General features: G+C 37.7%; 1 protein-coding gene across 3 annotated transcripts in view; it reads left to right on the forward strand.

The window, feature by feature from the left end:
- The window catches only part of KDM4C (lysine demethylase 4C), a 507818-nt gene that overhangs the window by 56418 nt on the left and 428437 nt on the right, over nt 1-22963 (forward strand). For all 3 annotated transcript variants that reach the window (XM_036737952.1, XM_036737951.1, XM_036737950.1), the window contains one exon: nt 17795-17970. In XM_036737952.1, coding sequence (XP_036593847.1) covers nt 17795-17970 — 176 coding nt within the window. The remainder of the gene's footprint in view (nt 1-17794; nt 17971-22963) is intronic.

A 22963-nucleotide genomic window follows, 5' to 3' on the forward strand; every position in this document is an offset into this window, starting at 1 on the left:
CTGATAATCTAGAGCAACTGGGTAAAATAGAAATTGAAAGAATCCACCGATCACCTCCTGACAAAGATCCCAAAAAGAAAACGCCTGAGAATATTGTCGCCAAATTCCAGAGCTCCCAGATCAAGGAGAAAATACTGCAAGCAGCCAGAAAGAAACAATTTGAGTATTGTGGAAATACTATCAGGATAATGCAAGATCTAGCAGCTTCTACATTAAAGGATCAAAGGGCTTGGAATATGATATTCTGGAGGTCAGTGGAGCTAGGATTAAAACTAAGAATCACCTACCCAGCAAAACTGAGTATCATGCTCCAAGGCAAAATATGGATTTTCAATAAAATAGAGGACTTTCAAGCTTTCTCAGTGAAAAGACCAGAGCAGAATAGAAAATTTGACTTTCAAATCGAAGAATCAAGAGAAGCATGAAAAGGTAAACAAGTAAGAGAAATCATAATGGACTTACTAAAGTTGAACTGTTTTGTTTACATTCCTACATGGAAAGATGATGTGTGTAATTCATGGGACCTCAGTATTAGGATAGCTGAAGGGAATATATATATATATTTATATATATACATACATACATATATATAGACAGAGGACACAGGGTGAGTTGAATATAAAGCGATGATATCTAAAAAAAATCAAATTAAGGAATGAGAGAGGAATATATTGAGAAAGGGAGAAAGGGAGATATAGAATGGGGTAAATTATCTTGCATAAAAGTGGCAAGAAAAAGCATTTCATTGGAAGGGAAGAGGGGGCAGTTGACAGGGAATGAGTGAATCTTACTCTCATCAGATTTGACATGAGGAGAGAATAACATACACACTCAATTGGGTATCTTACCCCACAGGAAAGAAGGAGGAAGGAGATAAAAAAGGGGGGACGATAGAAGGGAGGGCAGATAGGGGGAGGAGGTAATCAAAAGCAGACACATTTGAAAAGGGACAGGGTCAAGGGAGAAAATTCAATAAAGGGGGATAGGATAGGAAGGAACAAAATATAGTTAGTCTTTCATAACATGATTATTGTGGAAAGATTTTGCATAATGATACACATGTGGCCTATATTGAATTGCTTGCCTTCTTAGAGAGGATTGGGAAGAGGGGAGAGAATTTGGAACTCAAAATTTTAAAAGCAGATGTTCAAAAAAAAGTCATTTTTGCATGCAAATGGGAAATAAGATATACAGGCAATGGGGCATAGAAATCTGTCTTGCCCTATAAGAAAGTAAGGGAAAAGGGGATAAGGGAGGGCTGACTGGGGAATGGGGCAATCGGAATATATGCCGTCATGGAGTGGGGAGAGGGTAGAAATGGGGAGAAAATGTGTAATTCAAAATCTTGTGGAAATCAATGCATGAAAAGTAAAAATATTAAATAATAAAAAAGGAAAATAGTCTGTAAAATTCTGCCTTTTCTCTGCTGTGTTTTCTTTAATCCATGCATTCGTTGATTTTCATAAAGATTTTACAGCAATGGGAAAAGGAGCAAATTGGTCAGTAGCTGCTGAGATCTGTGTGTATATATAAGTACTTTTATATGTAATATGTATAAATATAATATATGAAACAAATTATGATATTACATAATAGAGTATACATGTTTGTACTTTATATACATACACACATATATATTTATACATGTATACTTTTTTTTGAATGAAGCAAAAAACCATTCATGAACATTTTGATTCTTTGAAAAATTTTCCTTCTTTGCACATTGACCCTAAGTGCTTTGTGTTACCTTCAGCACAGGTTTCTTCTGTAGAAAAAAAAAATACACTTTTTAAAAGCGGTTCAGTGGCTCCTTCCTTCTTTTCATTTTATATCTTCCTCCATTGGATGCTGAGTTGGTAGAGTTCAAATGTGGTAGTTACCCTTTTATTACTGATGAGAATAAGTCACTCTGAAAAGGTTTCCACATCTGTTCCCATTTCCTTCTGTTTATCTTCTTTTTGGGGTCATGTACCAGTGCTTTTAGGAAAGTGCCTTAGTGAAAGGCTCTGTAGTTCTGTCTTCTCAATTACTTTTTGCTGTTTTGTGATTTGATATTGTTTATAAGCTTTAATCATCCCCTTTATATTATTTATTTTAGTGGGCTTATACTTTAAACTCATGTTGCCTTTGGCTGTAGTTTCTCACTATTGGACAGACGTCTCTGATATTTTGTCTTGGTGTGACCATGGAAAAAACATTTCGCCCTGCGGTGGGGGTCGGGGGGAGTGGAGGAGAGGTCCCTTTGCACATGTGTAAAGCAAGGAAATCAGATTATATGACCTAGGTTTGTAGATCTAATTCCAAGGGTTAGGCTAGAGTTTTGCAGCAGGTTCCTGGTAAATAAATAATTATGTAATAAGCCTTACATTCGTACTAATAGGTGTACACATAACCTAACCTACATCTAATGTGCATCCTTATTTGGGTTATTGAAGGATTTGATTTGCAGTTGCCTATATCTTGGTTGAAAACACCGTGCACTGAGCATGAATAACTTTTTTTTCTTTATTTTTAAGATTTATTTTTTAAAAATATTTTTCTAAATTCTCTCTGTCCCTCCCAGCCCTCCCCTATCTACTGAGAAGGCAAACAGTATCATATCAGTTATACATGTGAAGTCATGGAGAACGTATTTTTATTAGCCATGTTGCAAAAAACCCAGAACAAAACAATAAAAAGTAAGAAACACAAAGAGAAAAAACTATGCTTCAATCTGCATTCATAGTTCATCAGTTCTCTCACCGGAAGTAGATCGCATTTTTTATCACAGGTCCCTTACAGATGTCTTAGATCATTGTCTTGGTCAGAATATCCAAGTCTTTCACAGTTGGTCATAGTACAATATTGCTGTTACTGTGTATCTTGTTTTCCTAGTTCTTCTTCCTTAACTTTGCATCAGTTCATGTAAGTCTTTCCAGATTTTTCTTGAAGCCATCCTGCTTATCATTTCTTTAGCAGAATAATATTCCATCGCAATCACATACCAAATTGAGCATAAATACTTTCTAAAACTCACTTGGGTAGTTCCAGATGAAGGACTTGCTCCTGTGGGTCTCGAGTAATTTTTTCCCTTCACGAGCCCTCTTCCCTTAAGCTAATACAGGTATCATCGTACATGTGAAGATTGTAAGAGGTTTTTAGTAGTTACTCAATTTTGAGGCTGGATTGCTCTTGTATATACAGAAAGAAAAGGTTCTTTTTAGGTATCATTCCTTATCAGTAAGGTCCCTTACTCTTCAAGTGTTCCTGAAGATCTAATTGGTTGAGACCTAGATACTTTAGTTCATGGACAGTCTTTTCCATTCTCATGATTGGCTTTTGACCAGCAGAAACTTAAAATATTGGCATCTCTTGTTTGAGAAGAAGCCTTTGATGACAATAGATTTTTTAAATTTCCAGTTTACCTTTTTATGCTTCTCTTGAGTCTTGTATTTGAAGAATAAATTTTCTGTTCCTCTCTGGCCTGTCTATCAGGATAGTTGGAAGGTCCCCTATTTCATTGAATAGCCATCTTTTCCTCTGAAAGATTATGCTTAATTTTGCTGGGTAGTTGATTCTTGGTTGTAATCTGAGCTCCTTAGCCTTCTAGAATATCATATTCCAAGCCCATTGATCCTTTAATTTAGAAGTTGCTAAGTCTTGTGTAATCCTGGCTGTGGTTCCTTGATATTTAGATTGTTTCTTTCTGACTACTTCCAGGATTTTCTTCTTTATCTCATAATTTGGGAATTTGGCTACAATATTCATTGGAGTTTTAATTTTGGGATCTCTTTCAGGAGGTGATTGATGGACTTTCAGTGACTATTTTACCCACTGGTTCTAGGGGCAGTTTTTCTTGATAATTTCTTGAAGTAATGCTGTCCAGGCTCTTTTTTTTTTTTTTTTTTTGGTCATGGCCTTCAAGTAGTCCAGTAATTCTTAAATTATCTCTTCTGGATCTATTTATCTATTTTCCCCATTAGTTTTTCCAGTGAGATGTTTTTGTCTGTTTTTTCATTCTTTTGATTTTGATTGATCCTTGATTTCCCTTTGAGTCATTAGCTTCCGCTTGCCAAATTCTCATTTATAAGGAATTATATTTTCTTCAGTAGCTTTGGTCAATTCTACTTCTAAAGGAGTTGTTTCAGTGGATTTTTTCCCCATTTGGCCAACTTTATTTTTTAAGGATTTGTTTTCTTAAGTCAATTTTTCTGCTTCCTTTTCTAAGCTGTTGACTCTCTTTTCATATTGTCCTCTGTATCTTTCATTTCTTTTCCCATTTTTTCTTCTACCTCGCTTACTCGATTTTTTTTTTTGGAGGGGGGGAGGAAGGACAATTGGGGTTAAATGACTTGCCCAAGGTCACACAGCTAGTAAGTGTGTCAAGTGTCTGAGGCTGGATTTGAACTCAGGTCTTCCTGGCTCTAAGTCCAATGCTCTACTCACTGTGCCACCTAGCTGCCCCCTCTTACTTGATTTTTAAGATCCTTTTTGAGCTCTTCCAAGAGGACTTTTTGGGCTTGAGACCAATTCATATTGCCCTTTGAGGCTTCACATGTGGTCATTTTGATGTCCTCTTCTGAGTTTGTGTTTTGATCTTCCCTGTCACCACGGTGGCTTTCTGTGGTCGGGGCTCTTTTCTGTTTTCTTAATCATCTTTCCAGCTTATTTCTTGACTTTTCTTGGGACACCAGGAGGCACTAGCCCAAGCTTCTTATGCTGGGGGCTCGGGGCCTGGTCACTGACTTTCCACCTCAGGGTTTCAGGTTCTTGTGGCTTTTCCAGTGTGCTGGGGGTAGCCTGATCTGGTTGCTCCTGTTTTACCCTGGATTCCGGGGCTTACAATTTGCCTTTTGTTCTTGGGTTGGAGGAATCGCTGCTGGCGTGGTGAGCTAGGACCAAGGGGCTTGAGATGCTGATGTTTAAGTGATGGATTGCCCAGATACCATCTGTGTAGGGCTGTGCGCCTCTTTTACCCAAGTGAGACAGACCATTCCTGAAGTCTTTCTAAGTTATTTTAAGATCGAAAATAGTTTCACTGTGTCTTTTTGTGAGTTCTCTTTGTTCCAGAATCCATTTAGAGGCTTGGTTTAATGTTGTTTCCAAGGGAAACTGGGGAGAGCTCTAGCAACATCTTACCTTCTCTCTGCCATCTCCTGTGTCACAGGTTTAAAAAAGATCTTTTTGTGTCGTGGACCACTTTGAAAATTTGGTGATGCTATCAATTTCTTTTTCAGAATAATGTTTGTTGCCTACACAATTGAAGGAAATGTTATCTTTCAGTTAGAAATTTGTGAAAAATGAAGATGAAATCTCTTTTTTTTTGATACAAGTTCACAAACCTGAAATCTGTTCATGGGCCCCATGGGTGTCTATGGAATGAAGCCTACGTTTCTATAAGTGGTATGGGAGTCAGACAGCAGGATGTTTTGGATTGAGAGATGGCCTTACAGTTGAAGACCTGAATTCAGCCCCACTTCTGATGTATTGGCTGCGTGAGCTTGATCAAATCACTAAGCCTCTAAGTGTTTTCAACAACTCTAGGACCAAAAATTGCAGAGGAGGTGTTACTTTGGTAAAGGGAGCTTCCTTCTCTGGGAGTTCCTCTGTTAATGAAATCACAGGTCCAGGCCCTATCACTTTTCATGTTTATGCTTTAAAGAAAGGATTGGTTGGTTGTTTTCCTTTGTTCTTGAAGAGGATCAAAATGACATCACTATGTTGCAGCGACAGCACCATCTTTGATGCAGGCACACTATGCTGGGAGGTCCTTTGCCAGTGTCTTCCATGTCATGTCATCAATTCTGAAGTTCTTTAGAGACACCTTGAGAGTGTATTTGTGTCCTTTCTTCTGACCTCTGTGTGAGAGCTTTCTTTGTGCGAGTTCTCCATAAAATTGTCTTTTAGGTAAATATATATTGGACTTTCTGATAATGTGGTCAGCCCATCAGTTTTTCTCTTTATAGTAGAGTTTGAATGCTTGCTAGTTTAGCTCAGAAGAAAGGACCTCAGTGTTTGGTATCATGCCAGATGATCTTCAGAATCTTCCTAGTGGAAACAGTTCAGTTTCCTGGCTTGGTACTAGTATACTGTCCAGGTTTCACAGGCATACAAGAATGATGTCAGCCTTGTAGACTTTCAGTTTAGTAGGCAGTCTAATATCTCTTCACTCCTACACTTTATTTTGAAGCCTCCCAAACACTGAGCTAGCTCTGGTAATACATGGGTCATCCTCATTAACAATGTGTACATCCCTAGAAAGTATATTGCCAAGATGAGTGACCTTGTCCACAGTATTTAAAACTTCTCCATTTGCTATAACCAATGGTTCCACGTATGAATGGTGTGGTGCTGGCTGGTGGAGAACTTGTGTTTTCTTGGTGTTAATTGTTAGGCCAAAACTAGTACAAGCAGCGGAGAATTGACCCATATTTTATTGCATCTCAGCTTCAGAGGCTGTTTTGAGTGCACAATCATTTGCAAACAAGAAAAAATCATGCACCTGTTCTGCTTCCATTTTAGTCTTGGCTTGTAGCCTTCAAGTTAAATAATTTGCTATCAGTGTGGTAGCTGACCTTGATGCCACGTTTGTCCTCGTTAAAGGTGTCTGACAACATTGCTGAAAACATCATGCTAAAAAGTGTAGAAGCAAGCACACAGCCGTGCTTCACTCTGCCGTGACTGAGAAAGTGTGGAAGCATTGTCTATTATCCAGAACCTGGGCAAGCATGTCATCATGAAAGTGATGTACAATACTGATGAACTTCTACAGGCTACCAAAGTTTGACATAAGATTCATCAGATCAATGAATGTGGTGTACAGACCTCTGTTTAGTTCCTGGCATTTCTCCTGAAATTGTCAGGCAGCAAACAATATCTCAACTATTCCTTGGCCCTTTTTGAAGTCACTTTGGCTCTCACGTAAATGACCATCTTCCAGGAGAAGAATTACTTTGTTAAGGATCACTCTCACAAGAATCTCGCAAGCAGTGACTAAGAGAGAGACCCTTCTGTGATTGTTACAGGACAACCTATTTATATTTATAGAGATGGACAGTGGAGGCATCTTTGAATTCCTCTGGAGGTTAGCCTCCTCTTGCCATGTAACCTAGAAGGTTTCAGTCAGTTTTTGTATGACAGTACCCTCCTCCCCTTCCTCAGTGCCCTCCCCTGCCCCCCCGAAATTTCAGCTGGAATGGAATCAGCACTAGGCTCTTTGCCACATGAGAGGAGCCTTTTGACATTAAAACCTCTTCTTCAGTTGGAAGTTTCATTAGAGAGACGTTGACTTCAACCTTAGGTATACCAATGGGCGGGACTTCGGCATTGATTGATGATTGTCTTTTTAGAATACTATGGAAACATTCAGCCCAACTCTTCAGGATCATGTCCTTATCACTAATCAATGTGTCTCCATCAGCACTGAGCAGTTCAGATGCATCATAGATCTCTGGCCCTAAATAGTCTTCAGGCCATCACAAAAGCACTTTGGATTGTTACTATCAATGTAAAATTGAATTTCATGCGCCTTCTTTTTCAGCCAAGAATCCTGCATCTCTCCAAGCTTCGATTACATTTTATTTTTGATGGAATTAAATGCAGTCATTTTTTTTAAAGATTATTTTTGGTTTTCAATATTCACCTCCATAATCTTTTGAGTTTTAAATTTTCTGCACCACCCTTCCCTCCCCCTTCCCCAAGACAGCATGCAGTCTGACATAGGCTCTACATATACGTTCGAATTAAATATATTTTCACATTAGTCATATTGTAAAGAAGAAGTAGAACTACCGTTGTAAAGAAGATTTAGAACCAATGGGATGAACCACAAGAAAGGGGAAAACAAATGAAACAAAACAAGAAGAGCAGATAGTATGCTTTGATCTGCATTCAGACTCCATGGTTCTTTCTCTGGATATGGATAGCATTTTCCATCATGAGACTTTTGGAATTGTCTTATTTTTTGTTTAGCAGCTTTTGAATTTCCCCATCATTTATATCAAGCCAGTATTGATGTTTATGAGTGTTCTGGCCCAAATGAGTAAATGTGGTATTGTACTCCAAATCTGTGAAAGCTGCCCGTTCCTTTTCTGCTCCACTGTTGTCAACCATGTGTTGCCTCAGCTTTCCCTCCAAGTTAGCAATGAACTGTTCATACTTGGAGAAGCACTCTAATCTGTTGATATTAAATATTACGGTGGTCATCTTGCCTTGGGCCCACTGCTTTTGTTCAATGTGAAGATTTTGTTTGGAAAGGATAAGTCTGTGATCAGTTCTGTACTCTGCACCACACATTGCCTTCATCATTCTCTTCTCCTTACAAGGACATAGTCTATTAAATGCCAATGTTTGCTGTAAGGGTACATCCACAGAGTTTTATTGCCTTTAGGTAATTTGAAGACAGTGTTGGTGATGAGAAGGTCATGTCATGCACAGATTTTCAGTAGAAAGTGACTCTTGATGTTCCTGTTTCCAGCTCCATTCCTCCAAAGGATTCCCTGCCATGTCTGGTAGTCTGTGCCTGTTCTTGCATTAAAGTCAGCCAGAATTATAAGCTTGTCCTCTTTCAGCACACTGATGATGGGGGTCTCCAGGTCTTCCTAAAATTTTTCTTTGACCTATTCAGGGTTTGTCATGGTGGGAGCCTAGGCACTAGTGATGGTGGTATGGTATTTTCCTGCAAGTGGCAATTGCATTGTCATGAGCCTGTCGTTCACTTCTTTTGGTAGGTATACAAGCTAGTTGACGAGATGAGTTTTGATTGCAAAACCTATTCCAGCTTCATAGTACTACCTTTCACTGTGGCCACTCCAGAAAAATGTCTATCCAACTCTGACTTTAGTAGAATTAGCCTTTATTTGCCAGCTTTGTTTCACTCAGGGCTGCTCTTTGGATGTGATACCTGCTGGGTTCTCTTTCAACAAGAGCTGTTCATCTTTTAGGTCTACTAGATTTCGTGTTGTCCATAAATGTGCACACATTCTATGTACTGATGGTGAGTGGAATCACCTTTGCAAAAGTTTCTGTACTTTTTTTGGCTGCAGAATGGGATCCTTGCCTGCTGTGTTAAACAGGCCAAGGTTGGGTGAATCAGATGGTTTTTAGGGGACATTTTCTAGCTCCTTCCTCACACCAGGTGGTGGGCAATGCAGTCCTTAAGAAAGGCTGCTCAGACCACCCAGTGGTCTGTCTAATCCCAATGCTGCTTCAGTCCAGTGAGAAGAGTCTGTGGCCTGGAATGTCTGTGTGTAGGATTGTTACTAAAGTTCCTCATATGTTCATGTATGATGTTTTGTAATGTGCTTGACACCATAGGATTTTGGGGTCGGTAAAAGTGGTAAAATGGTACAAATGATGTCTTTTGACTCGCATATAAATTGGATTTAAGTGAGGCAGAATTGGGCAAAGTCGTTGACCTCACTTTCTCTTCCAGAGTCATCGGAGTCCTGTGGCAAGACAAAATCAAGACAACTGGTTATGACTTGGAATGCAGTGGATGACCATGACATCTTAGATGTCTGACCAAGCTCTTAGCTTTCCACCATACCTGCTTCAACTGCCTTCACGGCCCTTGGAACAAATTGTTCTCATTTGCCTATTTGGTTGGGAGAGGTCTTAATGTGCTTGGGGTAGATACTTCGCTTAGATAACTGAAGGTTTTGACACCCCTTGGTTACCTTCAGTCTGGTTTAGCCTATCAGCCAAAATGGTTTATCCAGGTTTGGTCACTGCACTTGAGAGTTGAGTGAATCGCGTGGACAGCAAGCATGGAAAACAGCCCCGAAAAGGGCTTGGCAGACCTCACAGCAGAGGTACTAGTCTTCCCTCAACATACCAGTACACCCCCAAAAAGGATTATAATACTTCGGGCATAGTGCTAAAGTTTTTTCTACTTAGAACAAGAGTCTTCCAAAATGGATGTTTAACATGCAGTTTCAGTATACTATAAACAATGATAACAGTAATGATACTCACTTCACATATAATTTCACTTTCCAGTAGAAATTTGTACATCAGTCACACCTTGAACCTTGAGATGAGTCAGAGCCAGGCCACTCAGAGATACTAAATCTCTTTCCTGTCTAAAATCCTGTGATGGTGCTTCTTGAGGTAGTTTACAGGATTCTTCCACTTCTCCTCATGTCAGTAGTTTTGTGTTGGTTAAATTCCTTTAGCAAATAGTGTTATACTTTTGTGGTTTTCTTTTTTTTTTTTTTGAAGTCCACAGTTTGTTTAAAAGGTAAGATTGGAGCTACTATGATCACATTCTCATTTTTTAAATCCTTTCAAATTTTTTTTGGGAGTTTATTCTGACCTTTGTTCTGATCAGCCAGCGAAATCACTATAAATGCCTAACTCTAAAGAGACTACATCTAGAGCCAGTCACTTTCTGTCTTAAAAGTTCTTAAAAATCAGTTTGATTTTTATCATGTTTTGGTTCCTGCCAGCATCTGGAGGCTTTCAGCACTCTTTTCAGTGAAAGGGTTCTTTATATATAGGTGTGAGGTTTCTGAACATAATCGTTTGGCCTCTTTTGTTTCTTGGACCCCAAGCATTATTTTCCAGCCCTTTTTATTCGCTTCCCTGTGCTTACTTTTGCTCTGAAGTCATAAAGATATATGTTGATCTTATTTTGAGAAATATCTTTAAGTTCTTAGGAGTTTTCTACTTGCTTGTAATTATCTTTATTTATTTGCTTGTGCCCATCATATTCTAAAGTAAGGTGAATTAAGTATCCTATTTTAAGGCTGGAGGGGTGGTGGTCTATTGAGTCTAATCTTTTACTTTCCCCCAAGTGAATCCTTTTCAGGAGTTTGGCTGGACTGCTCTCTCTAGACACAAACTCTCTAATTATTTCATTTTTGACCTGGCATGTTATTTAATAGGAAATCTTGCAGGGCATGGCAATGCTTACCTTATTTTAATGCCTTTGGGATTGGTCCATTGAATAGAGATATTCCTACCTGATAAAGATGTCAAGGTTAGAGTATCTTGTTAGTTTAGTAGTTTAAAAATCTACTGAGGTGATTGTCAGTAAATGTTTAGCCCCTGCTATGTTCCAGGCACAGTGCCAAGTGCTAGGGATACAAAGGAAGGCAAAAGATAGTTCCTTTTGTCAGTGAGCTCAAGGTCTAATGGGAGAGAGAACATGCAAACCACTATGTACAAACAAGCTATATACAGGATGAAGTGGAAATAAACAAGAGAAGGAAGGCACTAGAGTTAAGGGGCATTTGGAGAGGCTTCCTGAAGAAGGTAAGATTTTAATTGAAACTTGAAGGAAGCCAGGTAAGCCGGGAGAATATGATGAGGGAGAACATTTTAGATATGGGACACAGCCATTGAGAACATCCAAAGTTTGGAGGTAGATTGTCTTGTTTGAGGAACAGCAAGGAGACCAGTTTCACTGGATCAAAGAGTACATAGGGCATGTAAGGTGTGAGAAAACTGGAAAGGTATGTGTATATAAAAGTAGATAATGGAAGGTTTTGAATGCCAACAGAAGATTTTATATTTGATACTTCAAGTATTAAGAAAAGTGTCTTATCAGGGGTGGAGAGAGAGAGAGAGAGAGAGAAAGAGAGAGTGAGTCTGTCTGTCTCCTTTACTTTTAGCTAGATCATTTTGGCAGCTGAGTGGAGGATGGACTGGAGTGGTGTATAGCCTTGTGTCAGGGACACAAACCAGCAGGCTTTTTTAATAGTCCAGGTGTGAGGTAGTAAGACCCTGCACTAGCATACTAGCGTGGTGGTCTCAGTGTCAGGAAGAAGGGTGCATATGTGAGGGATGTTATAGAGGTCAAATCAACAGGTCTTGGCAAGAGTTTGTTTGCTGGCAAGGGTTGTGAAAGAAAGTAAAGAGTTGTGGATGACATCAAGGTTATGAGTGATGGTTCCTGGGAGGATGATCATATCTTAAACATTAACGTGGAAGTTCGGAAGACGGGAGGACTTGGAGTGTGAGTGGGGGTAATGATGGGATCAGTTTTAGACACATTGAGTTTAAGATATCTTCAAGACATCCAATTAGAGATGTCTTTTTTTTTTAGGGTATTTTAACTTAAATTTCATTTTATAAACAACAAACACTTGCCTTCTCTCTTTTCTTTCCTCCAACCCACAATTGAGAATACTTTTAAAAATTCTTGTTACAGACATGTCTTTTTAACTAAAACAGATGTCTTCAATATCCAGGTCCAAAAGAAAAATCATTTCTTACAGCACCACAGTGTTAGTCTATCAGATGTGTTTACTGTAGCTTCTTTGTTAATAATTAATTTATTTTTAGTTTTCAATATTCACTTCCATAAGCTTTTGAGTTTTAGATTTTCTCCACCTCCCTCCCCCACTCCCCAAGATGGTGTGTGATGTGATCTAGGCTCTACTTGTATGTTCACATTAAGTGTATTTTCACATTAGTCACAATGTGAGGAATAACTAGAGCTCACGGGAGGGGAACTAAGAAGAAATAAAGACAACAGAAGAAAAGGCGAGCGGACGATGTGCTTCCATCTGCATTCAGACTCCGTCTTCTTTCTGTGGATGTGGACAGCACTTTCCATCGTGAGTCTTTTGGAGTTGTCTTAGATGCTTAGACTGCTGAGTAGAGCTTCGTCTATCAAAGTCAGTCGTTGCACAATGTGCCTGTTACTGTGTACAATGGTTTCCTGGTTCTGCTCCTTTCACTCAGCATCAGGTCATGTAGGTCTTTCCAATTTTTTTCTTAAAGCATCGTGCTCATCATTTCTTATACCACAATAGTATTCCATCACAATCACATACCACAACTTGTTCAGCTGTTCCCCAGTTGATGGACATCCCCTCAATTTCCAGTTCTTTGTCACCACAAAAAGAGTCCTTTTCCCATTTTTATGATGTCTTTGGGCTACAGACCTAGAAATGGTATTGCTGAGTCAAACGATATGCACAGTTTTATAGCCTTTTGGGCACAGTTCCAAGTTGCTCTTCAGCATGGTTGGATCAGTTCACAACTTTACCAACAATGCATTAGTGTTCCAGTTTTCCCAGATCTTCTCCAGCATTTATAATTTTCCTGTTTGTCATGTTAGCCAATCCGATTGGTGTGATGTGGTGCCTCAGAGTTGTTTTGATTCGCATTTCTCTAATCATTGGTGATTTAGAGCATTTTTTCATATGACTATACATAGCTTTAATTTCTTCCTCTGAAAAATGCCTGTTCGTATTGAGAATGTCTTAACAGGCAGTTGGAGATGCAAGACTGGAGGTCAGCAGAAAGGTTAGGGATGATTAAGTAGATTTGAAAGTCATCGATACAGTTGATAATGATATCCATGGGAGCTAGTGAGGTCATCAGGTAAAATAGTATTGAGAGAGAAGAGAAAAAAGCCCACAATACTCGAAAGAACCCTGTGTGATGCCTAAAGTCATTGGTAGTGACCTGGATAATGATCTAGCTGTTGGAGACCTATCTAATGGTCAGATAGATAGATAGGAAGAGGACCAAGAAGGAGTAGTGTCATAAAAACTAGAGAGAAAAGAGGATGATTGAAAGTGTAGCTACAGAGAAAGGTGGCTAGTTGGTACAGTGGATAAAGTGCTAGGCTTAGACTGAGGATGTCCTGATTTCAAATGTGGCCTTAGCAAGAACTTTTTTTTTCCTTCCATGAAGACAGTTCTTTGTTTCTTGAATAATTATTTTACTGTGTTCCGTTGAGATTAGAGTGATATCTGATAGGGTTATATTTAGTAATGTTAGAAGAATCGATTAACAGCAATAATTCTCAGGAGTTTTCCTATGCATGGAGAATATCCCTGTGCAAATGCTTATAGTGTGTAACAAGAGCACCAACAGAAAAAGGCAAGGAAGCCTACAGCTACTTTCCTGAATGTTGAAATCTACCTGAGACCAGACCAATTTATGTTTTGAAAACTGGAACTTATTGTAGATATTGGAAGTTTTAGGCTTTGTTAAATTCTATGTTTTCTTCAAAATAACAAAAAAGTGGACTGCTTTTTAAAATTTTTTCATATATAAAAGAAAATGGTGAGTGTTATGTTACTAAATAAATTTTTATTAAATTTAAGTTAGTGAAGCTCAATATTTATTTCTTTTCACGTTCTTCTGGATGTCACTGAAACAACAAATTTATAGAATTGAAAAAAAAAATGCCTGAAGTTGTTTCACTTGCCCCTTTTCTCTTCTCTTTCTTGCTAGCCTTAGGGAATACAGTACCCACTTCAAGCCTTTTGCTACTGCCACCTTTTAGTGGAAGTATCTGAAATTAGCGTGTAGACTTTAATAGGTTGGATGTTCTTAACAGCAGTAATTTGGGACAAGATTGAGTGTTTTTTTGCCTTTAATCGCCTTCTATTTTCTCACGTGTTTAGAGTTTTAAATTTCAAAGCTAATATGACTAAAGTGACAGGCATTAGTTCATGAAGGTGGGTGGATTAGGACAAAATTGGAAAAGAAAAAGATGAATAAAATGTCTTAGAACTTAGAGTCCTCATAGACCATTTCTTCATATCTGTGGAATCAAATGGGAAACATCTCTTATCAGAATGAAAGTTAATATTGATCCAGACTGTACTTAGAACATAAGTCTATAAATAGGTCTGGCATTATGGATATTCTGGTAATCTCCATAGAATCTTTGTTTTCTTTCCATCACGTAGATAAAAAGAAATTATAATTTAAGGGAACCAATATTAGCTTATAGTAGTTGATGTTTTTTGTGTGTTTGTGATTGCAGATTTATTTCTTTGATATTAATATATCACATGTGGGTAAAATACATAGTACCTTTTGTTTTGGAATTATGAAAAGAAAATTGACTCTTTGAGAATAGCTTGCTATTTGCTAAGATGGAGCAGTAGGGCTCATTTATAGATTTTTTTTTTTCTTGTAATGCCATTCCAGACTATATTCCTTCATGGAGTATTCATGTCCTCACCTATGCTAAGAAATGTGATGGTAGGAGCTTATCAGGAAACTGGTACATACAGGTTGCTAATATCGACAACTATTGATGGCAAGAAATATATATACTCATTTTATTTTAGATAATGATCCTGAAACAATTTGACTTTATTACTAGGAAGGTAAACTTAAAATTAGGAGGAATTAGTTTCCATGACTCAGATTGAATGAGTTCAAAGCTAATGATAGAATTTTTTAAAACATTGAATTTGGTGGGTCTTATTTCCTTTGTCTTGTTTTTTTGTTTTATTTTGTTTTTGGAGGGGGGAGGGCAGGGCAGTTGGGGTTAAGTGACTTGCCCAAGGTCACACAGCTAGTAAGTGTGTCGAGTGTCTGAGGCTGGGTTTGAACTCAGGCCCTCCTGACTCCAGGGCCAGTGCTCTACTCACTGTGCCACCTGGCTGCCCCGTTGTCTTGTTTTTTTTTAATGGAAATATTTTATGTGAATACTTAGAAGTAGTGAAAATTTAAAAACATGCAACCTTTGATTTTAGTTAGTTTGAATTGTTGTGAAATCTGATTTTTTTTCGTTCTTTTATCTCAGTTGACACCTTAGTTATTCATGGCTCTTTCATATATAAAGATGAACTCAGATGTTTCTCTTGTTTGTTTGCCTTTTGGAAAAATATACATTATTTCCCTATATCTGAAGTAAAATCTGGTATATATACATGATAGGGGGCTAAGGTGGTTAGAGGAGTGGCCTTGGAGTAAGGAAGAACTGGGTTAAATGGTACCTATGATGTATATAAACTGCATGACTGTTGGCAAGTTACCTAACTGTTCAGTGTTTTGGCCACTCTGAAGTGATAAGTTACTGATGAGCTGCTTACATTTGTTGATGGAGAGTTTTCAACACATTCCCCCCTTGTGAGTGCAACACATCTTCCTGGTCCACAGGAGATATTTAATAAATAAATACTCATTGATTGAGATATTCATGCAGATAAAACATAAACTAAAATTTATGTTAATTATACTCAAGGGTGTATTCATACCTAAATAGAAGCCTTTCAGTACATCTAATTTCATATGTATTTTAGGATTATGTAGTATTATATTCAGAATAAGAAATACTATCCTTTGAGTAGAAAAAATGCCTTCATGATATACCTGTGTGCACATGTATATGTGTACATGTTGTATATAATATATACATATATTTCTTATTTTGTATGTTATGTATATATATATCAAATAGAGACTGAATCTTTATTCAGTGTATAAGGAGAATAAAAGTTAAGAAAAAGCCAGTCACTTTTAAAACTTTTTATGTCCTAATACAGTATTGATACTAGGGTATGTCTTTCTCTAAGTGTGTACACACACACACACACACACACACACACACACACACGCTCATTCTCTCTCATTTTATTCTAACACCCCTACAAAATGAGGAGGGGAAGTAATATTCTTGTATTTTCAGAGAAGTGAAGTTATATATTGATAATTCGGTCCTAGTTTTTCCTTTTAAATTGGATATGTATTCATATAAAGAATCAAATAATTTTGGAGGTGACAGAATCTTAGCAGCTACCCAACTCATGCCTTAAAGGAATTGCTTCTTTAAAATACTGAGCAAGTGGTCATCCAATATCTGCTTGAATGTCATTCATTGAGAGGTATCCAATCACTTCTTGATAGATCCTCTTCCATTTTTGGAGATCTCTAATTGTAGGAAAAATTTTTCTGATACTTAACTTAAATTTGCATTTTCAACTTCTATCCATTGCACCTGATTCTTAGATTAAATTTAATTATAAATTTAATTTAAATCTTGAAAAGATCTTAGAGATTTTCTGTTTCAGCCTCCTTACTCTTGCAAATGAGGAAGCAGACACAGAAAAGTTCCAAGGTCACATAGCAAATAGTTAAGCTTATGTTCAAGCCGAGCCCCTTTGATTTCAGTGAAATGCCTTTCGCCTTATGCCATATTGCTTTTCCTGTACTTTTTTGCCTAGTTAGCATTTTAAAATGAAATTGCTAAAGACTAAAAACAAATTTTTGTGTATGTGCTTTTAAAATTTTAGAAATCTGCTTCTCTGGCAATCTTCTAGTAAGCTTAATCTAATGTTAGTAAACACACAAGTAGATGGAGAACAAGACAGTATAGTCTGCAACTGAGAAACCCAGTAGTTTTAATGAAATACAAAGACAAATAAATGGGAAGGGTAAGTGGAAAAGAGAAGAAATAGCATTTTACTGGATTTTGAGAAAGTAAAATTGAAAAACTACTCTAAAATGCTATTTATATAAGTAACTGCTTTTCTGTGTTAGAGTAGTTGAATACTTAAGTTGACAATAGGTAACATTTTTTTGTGGAGAGGAAGTGGAAAAACACTTCCTTACACATTAGTTTAAAGGAAAATTAATCCTTGGCTAAATGCTGGGTCTTTCTTTCCAGAGGAATTTTTGATAACTTTAATCCTAGCTGGCTTTTCACAGTTCAGAAAGGATGGAATCTCTAGGCAAGGGTTTTTTGCCCAGGGGTCAGTGAACTTGTCTTTTAAAAAAATTTTTGATAACTGTATTTAATATAATTGTTTTCTTTTGTAATCTTATGTGCCTTATTTTATGCATTTAACAACATTATTCTGAGGATGTCATTTCTTAACACACAAAAAGATTTGGAACCCCTACACTAGGAGAAAGGAAAAGCATGTAAGATGACTAACTTATAATCATGTTCAATTTAATTTCTGTAGTCTTGTGTTCATCACCTTCCCATCCTAGGAACGAGATGAATGTTTTATATAATAATAAATGTTCTATAAAATATTTAAAATTTTTTTGTGTCAAAATGTTACTGGTAAGTGAAATTCTAAAGTTATTACTTACTTTTTGTGTTTAGGTGATCCCTCCAAAGGAATGGAAGCCAAGACAACGTTATGATGACATAGATAATTTGGTCATTCCAGCTCCTATTCAGCAGATGGTCACTGGACAATCTGGACTCTTTACCCAGTATAACATCCAGAAAAAACCAATGACTGTGAAAGAATTCAGGCAACTGGCTAACAGTGATAAGTAGGTATCTTCGATTTCCACTTCTATGTAATTTTATTGTTTCATTTTCACCCTAGCAACCTTTGTTCCTACTGAGTTTTAAGTATAGGAATTTTTGGTAGTGTGTTTGATGCAAAACCAAGTCAAAATAATAGAAATAATTTTTGTGTTGAATGCAAACTATAATGCTGACAGACAACTTTAAAATAGCTGTGCTAGATTGAAAGCAATTTGTAACACTGCTCACAAATTTATTAAACCGTGCATACTCTTTGCCCCACTGATACCACCATGGTACCTAGATTCCAAAGGTACCAAAGAAAGCAGAAAAAGTTCCTAGGTATGCATAAATATGTATAAGTAGCTTAGTGGGAAAGAACTGGAAATTAAGGAGTGCTCATCAAATAGACAGCAGACAAACAATTTATGGTAAATAATTGTATACACTTTAAGATGAGCATTTATACATGCAAACTTGAATGGGATTAGAAGAATGACAGCAGCATGCAGAACATTATATTCTCTTTCTTATGAGGGGAAAACACTGCAAAAAGGTAATCTCTATTTACAGAATAATTTTTTAAAGACATTATGCTTTTCTTTAAAAATAGATGTACAACAGGAATTGTCCACTTTTTAAAAACTCAAAGGCACTTGATTGTCTTAGTGCTGAGAAGCACTCCAAAAGAAAAAATAGTAAGAAGTCCCACTTTGCTTGCCAGCTTTTATATGCCCGCTTTATGGCGAAGGCTTTACAAGTCTAAAAAGTTAGAGGCAGTGGGTCATTGTAGCTTCAGGTAGTCAGGGGCGGACCTGGACATGGGGATGTTATTTTGGCTGGTGGGTGATAGATTGGATATTGAAGAAACTAGAAGCAAGGGAGCTTTTATAATGGTGTAGATAAGAGGTGATAAGGTTCTAAACTAAGGTGGTGGTCATGTGACTGCTGTGGAGGTTGGGGGTTAGGACAGGGATACTGAGAATGAGATTACCTTGAGTATTCAGTGAGTTCCAGTTTTAAGCAAATTAAGTTGTACTTGCTTATATGTGTGCTACTATCTCTGAGTGTAGTTTTGTTTTTGATAGTTAAGAGAATTGTAGAGATAGAATACTCTACCCTTCTATAGTAATAATAATACTTGGCCACTGATTGGCTTTGGGGTTAAGGGGAGAAGGCAGACTGCAAGATCTTTCCTAGGTTAAACCAAGATGATGGTTGGCAATACCGTATGCAGAAATACAGAAGTTTGTAGAAGTAGAGGGGTAGGGAACCTGCAGCCTTGAGGCCTCATGTGGCCTTTTAGATCTTTGGGTATGACTTTTTGACTGAGTCTAAGTTTTACAGAACAAATCCTTTTATTAAGGGGATTTATTTTGTGAAATTTAGATTCAAAGGGCTGCACTTGAGGACCTAGAAGCCCACATGTGGCCCCAGGCTCCCCAAATCCCTGGTTGGCAGGAAAGAGAATGATTTTTATTTCTGGAGTTTGGGATGCTTATGATATATCTAGGTGGAGGTGACCAGCAAGGTGTTAGAAATATGAGACTGGTTCCCAGGAAAGAGATTTGGGAGTCATCTGCAGAGAGATAAGTCAACAAGCATTTATTAAGTGTCTATTGCCTACTATGTGTCAGGCATTGTCCTAAATGGGGGCATATATAGGTACAAATGGAAGTCCCTGCTTTCAAGGAGTTAACACTGTAACATGTATGTGTGTGTATATGTGTGTGTGTGCATGTACACATACATACTTAAGTGTATATGTATATAGCCCTTTATAAGGATACATATAACAAAATTACTAGTAAGTAGTTTTTGGAGGGACATTAATAGCTAGGAGGGTGGAAGCAGGCCAGGAAAGGCTTTGAGTAAAAAGTGGAGAGTTCAATCTGGAAGAAAATAACCAAATGCTGTCTGTAAATGGAGCTGCCAAAATAATGCCTTTTCAACAGCCCAAACTGCATGTGAACACTGAAACAGAAATAAGCAGAACAACTGGCTGCAATGGAGACTGTAGGGATGAAAAGCACATAGGAAATAAAATCAGTTGATTTTGTCATGGAGCTAATAGAAGAAAAAAGCCCATGGGCAGTGCCTTTGGGAGGTAGTACTTGATAATCCTGTGCCTGTTTGTGGGAATGAGCCCTGGACTTTGAAAAAGTACCATTCATTGGTAATAAGCTTCTGGTATTTCTAAACTGGCCAATGTTATTTTGCATTGGCAAAGTCAAGTTCTGAGTCAACATAAAAAACAGGAAGAAGGAATTGCGGATTTGCAAGTAACCAGCCATGGTCAGTATACTGGACCTATGGGAACTGATGAGATCTTCGAGCAAGAGCCCTGGAAAAAGAGAAAGATACCCAGGATGGAGCCCTGGGGCTCTGTCATTCAGTGATAATGTAGCCAGGGAATAGTCAGTTTGGTAAAAGAATCTGGAGAGAACAGTGTTATGAAAGCTAAAATAACACTTTATATGTAGTATTATTGTATTATCTCCTTTTCTGGATCTTTGTTCATGTCACAACTACTAACTTTGGGGATCCCCTTAGGCTCTGTCCTTGGCCTCCTTCTCTTCTCCCTCTGTACAGTTTCACTTGATAAGATGTCATTACCTCCGTGGTTTCAGTTATAATCTCTATACAAATGGCCCTCAGATTTACTTGTCTAACCTTTACTACTTTCCCAACTTTCACTCTCTCTTCACCTGCCTATTAGATTTCTCAAACTTGGATGTCCTGTAGGCACCTTAAATTCAACATTTGTAAAACTGATGTCATTATCTTGCCCCCATTCCAAATCCTTTGTTAAGGATACCATTATCCTCCCAGTCACCAAGGCTCACAACCTCTAGGTGCCATTTTTGACCCCTTGCTCTCACTATGCGTTGTGCCTCTTAGTTGTTGCCTCAGCCCGTGTGCTTGACCCATAGTAGGCACCTGTTAAATGGTAATTGAGTACTTGTTGATTATATAGACTAATAGCTTCAGAGTTTGGATTTACCTTAGGGATGATCTAATCTGGGTCCCTTATTTTACAGATGAAAATGAAACCTCAAGAGATTTACTGACTTGCTAGTACAGCATCTTTTGACTATCATTATCCTTTCTTTCAGAATATATATGTGATATATGTTTATGTATCTATATGGGTGAATGTGTATGTATGTATATATCTATGTGTGTGTATATATATATAGAGAGAGAGAGAGAGGGAGAGAGCGGACACAGGGTGAGTTGAAGGGAAGATATCTAAAAGAAATAAAATCAGATTAAGGGATGAGATAGGAACATACTGAGAGAGGGAGATAAGGAGAGATAGAATGGGATGGATTATCTCCCATAAAGGTGGCAAGAGGAAGCAGTTCTGTGGGAGGAGGGGAGAGGGCAGATGAGGGGGGGAATGAGTGAACATTGCTCTCATCAGATTTGGCCTAAGGAGGGAATACCATACGTACCCAATTGGGAATCTTACCCCACAGGAAAGAAGAGGGAAGAAGATTAAAAAAAAATGGGGGGGGGTGATGGAGGGGAGGGCAGATGGGGGTGGAGGTAATCAAAAACAAACACTTTGGAAAGGGGACAGGGTCAAGGGAGAAAATTCAATAAAGGGGGATGGGTTGGGAAGGAGCAAAATATAGTTAGTCTTTCACAACATGAGTATTGTGAAAGGGTTATACATAATGATACACATGTGGCCTATGTTGAATTGCTTGACTTCTTAGGGAGGGTGGGTGGGAAGGGAAGAGGGGAGAGAATTTGGAACTCAAAGTTTTAAAAACAGATGTTCAAAAACAAACAAAAATGTTTTTGCATGCAACTAGAAAATAAGATACACAGGCAATGGGGTGTAAAAATTTATCTTGCCCTACAAGAAAGGAAGGGAAAAGGGGATGGGAGGGGAGTGGGGTGACAGCAGGGAGGGCTGACTGGGGAACAGGGCAACCAGAATATACGCCATCTTGGAGTGGGGGGGAGGGTAGAAATGGGGAGAAATTTGTAATTCAAACTCTTGTGAAAATCAATGCTGAAAACGAAATATGTTAAATAAATTAAAAAATAAAATAAAATTAAATTAAAAAAAAGAATATATATGTGAGAACAGGCACTGTTTATTCTGTTTTTTATTAGGAAGGATCCAAGTACATGTTACTCTGAATTCCATTAAAAACTAAATTTAGAATATTTAAAATGCGATTAGAAGCACTAAATTTCTCTCGTAGAGAAACTTTGCTCATTCCTTTACTTTTGTAATCTAGAATTTGGTTGTAAATAATGAATCCTTCTGAATTGGCTGCATGATTTGAATTTCTACAGCATTTCCACTGGACAGGAATCAGTTACCATATTTTGTATAATTATAGCTTCAAATAATAAGAATTTAAATACATGGGGAACCATTTCACGTGATTGATTATTTAGACCAGGTACAGGATCTGGCTAGTATGTTAGGGCTTTGTTGTAGAGTAGATAATTCAGGCCGTGTTATAAATTGTCAAGTGCTATTTTGACCTTGAAGCAACTTAGCGATTAATAGTTAGTCTTAGAAGGTGGTTAAGGAAAAAAACCTGAGAGTTTTATTACACAGTTACAAGACTTATTACATCCAACTCTGGATGTCTGCTCGAATGCTCTGTCTCTGATGAAAGCAGATCACCTAAAAATTTCTGAACCTGAATTAGTGGTAGATTCATCAAGAACCTACCTTGCAGCGTTGTTGTGAGACGAAATGTGATAATGTACTTTGCAAACCTTAAAGTGCATATAAGTTCTAGCCTTTATTATTGTTGTTGTTGTTATTTTTTGTTATTTTTAAAAAGGTGGAAGAGGCAAAATAAAAAAATTCTGTTTTGGATCTGGTTCTTACCAGTGAGAAAGAAGTGGTTGCTTTGGTGAAAATACTGAAAACTTTAAGGAAAAAGTGGCCACCTTATCTTAGATACTCTGATAGAGGAGAAAGAAATTTTGAATACTCTAATGAGTGTCCTACATTTTCTGAGAACAGATGTTAAAGAG

The sequence above is a fragment of the Trichosurus vulpecula genome, chromosome 9 (genome assembly GCF_011100635.1).
Source record: "Trichosurus vulpecula isolate mTriVul1 chromosome 9, mTriVul1.pri, whole genome shotgun sequence".
NCBI lineage: Eukaryota > Metazoa > Chordata > Mammalia > Diprotodontia > Phalangeridae > Trichosurus > Trichosurus vulpecula.